The 10,237-nt window shown below is 34.7% G+C and overlaps 1 protein-coding gene across 1 annotated transcript in view; it reads right to left on the reverse strand.

Moving 5' to 3' along the window:
- The window catches only part of LOC135215411 (titin-like), a 499,003-nt gene that overhangs the window by 316,374 nt on the left and 172,392 nt on the right, over positions 1-10,237 (reverse strand). The window contains 1 exon segment of the mRNA XM_064250021.1: positions 6,407-6,611. Within this exon segment, the coding sequence (XP_064106091.1) occupies positions 6,407-6,611 (205 nt within the window).

Consider the following 10,237-nt stretch of genomic DNA (forward strand, 5'->3'; position numbering starts at 1 on the left):
TTTCTGCTATGAAATGATTTATACAATCTCTCACAAAAAAAGAAAAAAATCATCATAAACGTCTGGCTTTATTAAAATCTAAGCACGAAAAGACACAAAAATTCCGAAGATAGTCTTCTTTTTTTCCGAGAGTCATTTCGGTCAATTTGACCAAAATTGCCTCATTTTATTAATTTTTCGTTCTATAGGCCTATCTTCAGTTTTAGACGAGTCACTTTATCGATAGTTATAAATCAAAGTACACAGTAAGAGCCCGTTTCATTTCTAAATGTGAGTCACTTTCGCTTCCTTGACAACATTTCAGTTATTAAAAAATGCATTAATTTCTAAATGAATTTCTCGGAATTATCATGAATCAAATAAAATTCTTCACTTTGATTTGCAAAGTCTTGTGTTTCATTTCCAGACTCAAGTCATATGTATTCTTCGGAGAATTACTAATCAAAGAAATGCTTTACTTTCATTTGCACGTGCCTATGTTACATTGTCAATGTTATTGTAAATTAAAGAAGATACTACCTTAATTATTTATAAAGACTTATATATCATAATCTTACCACCATTATAGATAAAAAGTAGATTCCTTACCTTGGAGTGTGTCTTGAATACATCTTGGTAAGTCTCATGGAATGTATACAAATGACGTCTTGACAAAAAAGCAAGCAAACACAATGCTATACCATGCAGAATAATTGTGCAGACAAACTATAAACAAAAAAGCCATGCAGTTTCGGTGATCACACAAATTCAACGTGATTCTGACAAACAAACAAACTTCTACACAAATCTAGAAACTAAAACACAAAAAAGGTCATTCAACGCTGTGTGGTGGGAACTAAAACATATCTAGTCAGTACTGTTTATTTGCAAAGAAACAAAATAAAGAGTTAACATTACAAACAAATATATTACTTCAATATAAGTACAAAACAAAAATCAAGAACCTTTGTAAAAACTAAAAAACAAAAAAGATAAAAATGTCTTTGTACATCAGGCTGAGCTGAAAAAACAGAAAACACAGAACACACAAAACCTACAAATGATAAAAACAGTTTACTCTCTTTAACAACTAAGCATAATGAACGAGAAATGTAACCTATTCTCTCCACTGACAAAGTGGTAATAATCACTTAATACTATGAAGAACATGAGATCTTGAATTAAATCAAAGTGGGTTAAAATATATTACTGAGAAATCTGGGGTTTTTATGCAATGAGTTAAAAGTCAGTAGATTCTAAAATATGAATTAATGACACATATTAAGTAAAAAAGGAAAAATATTAATAAATATAGAATAAAGGCATTACTAGAAAATAGCAAAACAGTAAATAAAAAGCTGCAAATGGCAAAAAAAAATTATCTAAAGCATATATAAATTACCTGCGCATATAAAAAATATATGTACATGTTCCTAATACAACGTGAAGCAAAAATACAATTCAAACATATTTTACAATAAGTTAAAAGAGAGTATTGTATCTTTTAAGAAAAATAGGTCAAGAGTTGAGCAAGCCACGTCCTTCAATATTATAATAATAATAATAATAATAATAATAATAATAATAATAATAATAATAATAATAATAATAATAATATTTTGTTAAAGATGATGGCAGCATCAGTGGAATTGATTTTATTTATGGTCTTTTCAATTCTTCTTATTATTCTCTTCTCATCAGGGCTGATATTTGCTAATAGCTGGCCGATGTTCATATCTCGGTGAAACGAAATGTTTTAGAAAACATTTCTTTCACCGAGATATGAACATCGGCCAGCTATTAGCAAATATCAGCCCTGATGAGAAGAGAATAATAAGAAGAATTGAAAAAGACCATAAATAAAATCAATTCCACTGATGCTGCCATCATCTTTAACAAAACAAGTTTGAGAGAGGGTCTCCTACCTTCATATAATAATAATAATAAATAATAATAATAATTCATATAACAGTATCTAGGTTTTTTATTATAATAAGAATTATATTAAGAATAATATTATTAAGAATGATAACTAAGTAAACAGAAATTATTAAAAGAAGTCCTGAAAATGTCTATGGTTTAATAATAATGAAGGCCTATTGATTAATTAGCTTGAATAATAATAATAATAATAATAATTCATATCTAGGTATGAATTATCTAGGTTTTAATTATAATAAGAATTATATTAAGAATAATATTATTAAGCATGATAACTAATTAAACAGAAATTATTAAAAGAAGTCCTGAAATGTCTATTGGTTTAAAAATAATCAAGCCTATTAAATAATAATAATAATAATAATAATAATAATAATAATAATAATAATAATAATAATAATAATAATAATAATAATAGAGATACCACCAAGCCTAATAATATTCCACGTAAATGAGCAAAAATTATAGTTTCCAGATTAGTAGTGACGTCTAAGGAAAAGTATTTATAGCTCTCAATTATTTTCTTAATTAGAAATAGTCGAAGTAATCGAGTATCTTACAGATAATGACACCATTTTCTATGTAACGTCATTTTCAACTAGTTAATCAACGACTCTTCAATATTAATCAAATATGGTCAGGCAAACCACTTTTCAATATGGATGGATCCAGAGGCATATCCTTATTTTCTTTTTGTCTCAACATCAAGCTGTCATACAAATCAACCAAGCTCGCCTTGAAAAAACTTCTATTCAAATTCAGAAGTAAACAAACGTTTGATTACCAACTGCAGTAACAGACCGCTTCCTTGCAGTTTATACAATTTCGAAGTATGAAAGGCATGACGTCCAATATTTCTATAAATCAATTATTCATTCATAAAATGTCTCCATATGTATTTTTAACAAGCGTAAAAGTGTACATGACTGGCATAGTTTATCTTGTGCATAGCTATGCAAATGAAGCCATTTTCAATTTGGTTATTATAACTAATCGACAGAATTACGAATTTTCTTTATCAAAATATCGCAATCAACAATTCCTGTCCAAAGAAATTTACTGATACTTGAGGGAATAGAAATGACTGCAATTCCGAGTGTCCCTTCGACTTTTATGACCGAAGTCGTTGTGTCGCATGTTTGTAGAATTGAGTCAGTCAGTAAAATTACTGCTTTAATACATAGGTTAATGATAATTAAAGGCAAATAAACATAAGCTGGCATCTTTCATACCTCCGTTTGCCGACGGAGCAAAATAAGTAGAGGATATATGAAAGCTTCTCATTCAAAGTCACCGATAATTGGCTTTATATTCTCTAGTTTCTACACGAAGTGTGTGGGTGTGAGTGTATTTATAGAAATAGGCTTAGTGGGTATATGTAGGCGTATATATATATATATATATATATATATATATGTGTGTGTGTGTGTGTATGTGTGTGTGTGTGTGCGTGAACATGAGAGGTGAGGTACGTCACGCAGTCTACAAAAACATTTAATATTTTCAAATATTAAATGACATAAAGCTCATTAATATCGAATGCTTCTATATGAATAGGTTATTTGGGGTTTAATATTTGAATATATGTATGAGTGCGTGTATACACACACACGTTTATATGCGTATGTGTGTGTATGTACAGTGAAATTACGCATGAGATACCGGGTATTTAGTATTGCAAAACTCTGCATGTAAACATTTTCGCTTATATATACTTGTTCATGTAGTGTTTTAACTTGGAGTTCCATTTCAAGAGACAATAATTTTCGTACAAATGAATACGCGATTAACCCATGATCGGGTAGATTACACTGAATTAAAGCATCAATAATTAATATAAAAAGAAGAACGAGCAAATTAGTATAACGAGAACTTTAACAAGGACAAACTTACCGTCTGGTTAATCCTTCACACAGTTTCTACCAAACATCTACTATAACTACAATTTTTGACACTGAAAACAGTTGCTAAAGCACGGTACTTGTCACGTAAAAACTACTGCTCATAAATACACTAAACCGGCTATACAACCTTGCCCATTTGCTAGAGGTCTCCTAGTAATAGAATTTTCTGTCTGTCAACGTTTCGATCTGGGAATGTTAGTCTGAGTAAAATTCATCTCGAACCTTGTCAGTTTGGTTTCCGGGTCTTAGATTTTGTGTTTTCCGTCCTTCTTGTGTTTCTAAACATTCGTTAATACGTCTTGTATAACAAATCAGCGAAAAAAAAGGGGAGCAAACCAAGGTACACAATAATACGAAAATCAAAGAAATAAAAAAGATTTTAATTTGGAACCTCCAGTTAGAATCGAGTTCAGCAACACAGAGAAATGAACGTAGCCATTGAGAGAGAGACCGCCCGTCCATCTTCCAAAACATGCGTACAACAACCGATGACGCAATGGAAAAGACTGGTTCTCCGACGGCGCTTTGGGATAAATGCTCAGCTATACCTTGTTTACTTTAATCACCACACTCTCGAAGAATGATAGAGATAATCTATGAGTCATAATACAAAACGAAGAATCTCTATGATGCAAATTTTTACGCTTCTGGCACTTGAAAAATTGTAATCATCAATCTGTTTCTTAAAAAGCAAATTTTTAGGTTTTCGGTACAATTTTGGCTGTACAGTAACAATGCCAAATAGCCATTCCATAAATGTTCAAGGAATTATACATTTCGATGAAATCAGGTGTTTCTCAAATATGAAGAAATATCGTCACAAAAAAGGACCAAAGAAGCGCTAATTAAAAATTTTGGTTCACTTGCATGTAACGGGCTGTTCACTTACAAAAAAAAAAAAAAATGGGGTCTTGAGACACTTGGAGAGAGAACGTTTTAGGTAAGCTAACTAAACAAACAGTGATATTAGTAAGAATTTATATCCGTTTCAGTTTTCCAGTGCTTTAGAACAGATGGTGGCGAGAGATCGTCAAATATCTCAACTAAAGAAAATTCTGCATTTACAAACATCAAAAGGGGATCAGTTTCGGTTTTATGGACACATATAAACAAATAACTCTTTAAACAACCTGGCATAAGAGAAACCGCTTATCAAAGGTACATAATTACAAGAGAAAATATGTAAATTCTCCCTCACAAACGTTTGTTTAAAGGTTAACGAACTGGCAACTCAAGCTAGTTTGGTACAATGGAGAAACTTAAAAACAGCTGATCGTTCCGAGAATCACGGATACGGTGCCAGAACAACTCTGCTAACAATAGCGAACACATGACTTCTGTGATGTAACTTTTACGCTTGGAAATGTTTGCTACATTCTACACCTGCAGTGGTTGCTACCACGGCAAATGTTGCCTAGTCTTTTCACAGCCAAAATCGTTGCTTGATAAATGTTAAATATACATGAGGGACTACGGTATATGTCCGCATTCTTCAACAAGACATTCGTCCTAAATATCTGCTGATCAAATGTGGTTGAAATAATCTACATGTCAGGCGTTAACAAGGCGATCAGATATGATTACAGCTTTGGTGTATCTAACTTTTCAGTCACAATCTTTTGTGTTCAGTCTGTATAAGTAATCTTACGGTAAATTGTCAGGTATCATGCATAAAATATATTACAGAGCAGAAAACTTCCCTATAGTCAATATTTGTTGATGAGTGTATAAATCTGACAAACTGTACTGATACCCTAATGGAAAGGTGTCATCTTATAATCCTGGTTCAAAGTCCGCAAAGCTACAATTCGTAGTTAATTATGAAAAAAAGGTAATTCATTTATAATTACATTACTACTGAATCTAGTCCCTACGAGATAGGGTGCACATGCTTTCGAGTGGCGTAATGAAAACAGAAGAGATGTGGCAATGAAGTGCTGAGTGAATAAATAAATCATGACTGCAAAATGTACAGCTTACTTGTTTCATCCGTGTACAAGATCATAATGTACTACACCGTGGAGGAAAGGGTCTGAGATTTGTTCATGACGCCGTAGTGTCAAATACCCGAAATAATTCTTTCATTTCTTACTCTGACGCGTTTGTTATGATAACGCTTACTCATATTAATCATTCTTTACTAGTCTACTTTCAATTACTTGAGTCAGTTCCATTAACCAGAACAGGATGACGTCATGATCAAAACAAAGACCCATGCTCCCTTCGGTGAAATTGTCTTGAGCAGCGAACTATAATTATAGTAGTGCCTAGTGTCGAAAGAACACAAAAACACACAAACTAGTGACTTGCGGCAGTGCAAATGAACGGTGTTGGTGCTAGTGCAGTAGGAGGATGGTCAGCAGGCGGTCAAACACGAGGGGAAAGGAGGAGGAGGAGGAGGAGGAGGAGGAGAGGAGGAGGGGGAGGAGGTCAGCTCGGGTCACAGCCAGCGTGGAAGCAAAGCGGGAACTGAGAAATTCGCTGATGACCCGAGCTTGTTTCCCTCACTCTTTCTGTGCGGTGGATCTCTCTCTCTCTCTCTCTCTCTCTCTCTCTCTCTCTCTCTAGAACGCGGAACTGACCTCTTGGTCGCCCTCAATTCTTGCGTAGTGTCCCTCGGGTGCGGAAGTGGTGGTGGTGGTGGTGGTGGTTGCTGTAGGAGGCGCTGTAGGGGGCGCCGCCGAAGAGAACATGAGGTCGTCCAGTTGCTGAGCCCGGTTGGTTATATGCTGGATGCGTTCCGTTATCGACTCCTGCGCCAGGAGGTTCTCGTTGTGGTCCTTAACGCTGCGAAGAGATGGAACGTTTAGATATTTATACAATAATAAGCAATCTGTAGCTAAATCGACTATTTAATACAAATATAAAAAGATAGAAATAATAACATTGGTTTCGCTTATTCATCTACAGTTGAAACAGCTGTAGATGAATAAGCACAACGTACATAAAAGGAGAATTTATAGTACACCAATTAGTCACTATCACCTTAATATATAGGTGTATATATAATATATATATAAGCAAATAATATTTGGTGCATATTACATAATGGTACTTTTATTTTTATTTAGAATTCAGTATATATATATATATATATATATATATATATATATATATATATATATATTATATATATATATGTGTGTGTGTGTGTGTGTGTGTGTGTATTATATTTATATATATAATACATACATATATATATATATATATATTATATATATACTATATGTGTGTGTGTGTGTGTGTGTGTGTGTGTATACGTATATAGTATATGTGTGTGTAATTAAAGACAAGTAAATAAACGATAAAAAGTAAAAAAAATATATACTTTTCTCTTCTGAGAATATATTACAGCAGCCTTTCGTTTTTTTAGATTTAACTGAGAAATTTTTTCCAAAAAGAGGATGAAGGAAAACGACTGAAATGCACCAAGAATACAGTAAAGCCCCAAGACAGACAGGACAATTTCCCAATGCTAAGAAAGCACGAAGTAGGAAATCTCCTTACCTTTGAAAAGAAAGGGGTGAGGTGGGGGAAGGTGGAGGGGGGGGGCCATACTAAGATGCGGTCATAATACTGCAGAACTTCAAGATAAAACTGCTGATATTAATCTGTCCAATGTAGCATCAATATGCAACGGGATGACTACTTCAAGTACAGGTTACACTCAAGAGCAAAAATAACCTACGTAAAACGAAGAAAACCCGAAGAAGATTAAATTATGAGTGGTACAGGTGTGGTAAAGGTGAAAAGAGAAAGGTGAAAAGGAGGTAGGTGGGTAGGAGGTGGGTGGCACCCGGAGGAAAAGGAAATAATCTGGCACTGATGCCAAGGACTATATGGCTCTTGCTGGTGGCGTCGGTTAGAGTCTAACATTTCATATTGTGGGCGCTCAGCCAATTCGGTCACACACAACCTCAAGTTAACACTGCAATAAACATGTAAATACATACAGTAACGTACAGTAACATATGTAAACTGTAAAAATAGATGTAGAGGTAATTGTTGACAACTGGTGGGGAGGGTGGAGCCCCTACAGGAACCACTGCTTTACGTTCGCCAAACGAAAAGTTCCACAATAACTTATGAAATGGAAAAATAATGAGAGTATATTAGTGTTCAACGTACTATAACCTCATAGGAAACAAAATAACACTTGAAAGTACAATTATGGGAACCGGTGAAAAATCTAGGGAAAATTATCTAAGTAATACATGTTGGAAATAGCTAGCCTTGGGGAAGTTTATTTACATAAGTATTATCCCCACCGAGATCTTTCGCGTTACTTTCAGTGTTCAAGTTATTGTTTATGTCAAGGAATAATTACCTACTGCTCTGATTTTTAAGGAAGTTTATATATAATATATATATTACACGTATATTATCACATATAAAAACATTTTCAAACTAATTTAAACTAAACAGCCATTATTGTTTTGGCTCTCAACAACACAAATCTGATCTACTATTCTGTTTTGATCACCGTGAAAAATTAATCAACGTTTACAATCGAAAAGGAAAAAATAAGAAATGGTCACTGATTCACATGCAAATCTATCGCTTACTTCATGGTTATAAGCCTTGCTCTTCAATTTACGTATCCTTCTGGCTTATCCAACAAAGAAACACTAGGTTGGTTTTCACTCTAAAATAAATCTTCAACGATGATTTTCTAAATCTTAATACCGTAAGGTTTTACAAGCATGCCGTTAAATATTAAAGCCTGAATGTCTAAAGGCTTACACAATATCGGCATAACACTGTGAATGTCAACGGCGATGCCTAAAATCGTTGCGACGCCAGTTCGCGTAACTCACCCAATCTGGCGAACGTCTTGAAAGTTACACGAGACAAAATGATAAAATGCAAATTGCCACCTAAACAATAATGATGTACTGATGGGTGTGAGCGTACTTTACGAGGAATGAGGGCAATGCCCCCCGGGGGAGCTAATATCATAGCCATTGCTGGTCGCCACACAGAAAGAGTTCGACTCTATATAGACCATCTGCCTACCACACACTACTTGAAAGACTCGGGAGAAGCACTGCAGGATATTAGGCCTAATGCCTGTTGTCATCATGAGCAGACTCCTGATTACGAGGAAAAGCCTTTTCACTCAATATGGTCTATGCTGGAAAGAGCTCAAGGACGAAAAGTGGTAAAATATGACGGTTAAATAAGAAAGATTCGAGACGTCGGGCCGTTGCGTACCGCCCCAATCTCACGCCAAGGTATCTTCATTCTGCATACTTGTAAAGAAAGTAAATCATCCGTACATTAACGTTATCAAACACAGAAACATTGTAGATTTAAACTATATTTTACCAAAAACAAATTACGTCTTGGAACACTAAAGGATTTGTTGTTGTCGTCAACACAAAAGCTCCAGCACTACGCGTCAACACCCCAAAAATTATACAGTTAGAAACAGTAGCGTCCACAATAAAGTGGTGACATGCTACTATGCAATTTTATACGGTGACAATAAATGAATATCTTTTAATCTTCGTAGATATGATTATTATACGAAATCGGAATACCGGAGACGGGATGAAGCTATGCCATTCATCCTTTCAGTCAAGAGAAACAAATTAGTCTTTGGGGACGGCCTTACAACCAAAGAAACATGGGCATACCGTTATAACTGTTTTGATAAACTGCCATAGAAACAAGAACTAATGTAGTATCATATCAACAAATTAACAAAAGACTGACGTCTATCAATAGCGTTAATACAATGAAAACCAATGGCAAAAAAGGGGAAGAATTTCAAGGTAAATATTCTAATAAATTAATCAGAATCCATACGTCCCGAAAAAGCACTTTCTGCAGTCACGCAACGGGCTGCTCTAGAAGCAAGATCCCGTGCTGGCATAAGGCCAGCTTAATCTCAAACAACAACTGCAGTCACAGGGGAATTCTCTTTAAGTAAAGACGCATTTCCTTCAAGCAAACAATCATTCTCCTCGCGCCTTTAACCATTGAGCTCTTCAAACCATATCTCCTACTGGTCCAGAATTGGGCATGACTCATCGGGTAATAATACGGCGGCTCAGTCACACATGAATAGCCCTGCACACAGGATGTGGGCATAAGATACAGCTTTCATTTGGCAAGCAGATTACATTCGAAACAGTGAACCCATACCATCAAAGATGACGGTAATATAAAAGTAGGTCGGGACGGAAGGAACCGACCTTAGGGATGTTATATACCGTCCCAAAGTTTGAGTTAAGGAACCTTCATTCTGTATATTCATTTTAAACAGGGGCCAGAGGTGAAAGAGGCTGGCCCCGACATTGACATCGATAAGTCTAAATGGAAAGTTTAATAGACGCAGTCTACCTGTTTACTCATAAAAAAATAAATAGATGGATTCGCCTATTTATAATGCATACAGTACAAAGAGA

Source organism: Macrobrachium nipponense, chromosome 19 (genome assembly GCF_015104395.2).
Source record: "Macrobrachium nipponense isolate FS-2020 chromosome 19, ASM1510439v2, whole genome shotgun sequence".
Classification (NCBI taxonomy): domain Eukaryota; kingdom Metazoa; phylum Arthropoda; class Malacostraca; order Decapoda; family Palaemonidae; genus Macrobrachium; species Macrobrachium nipponense.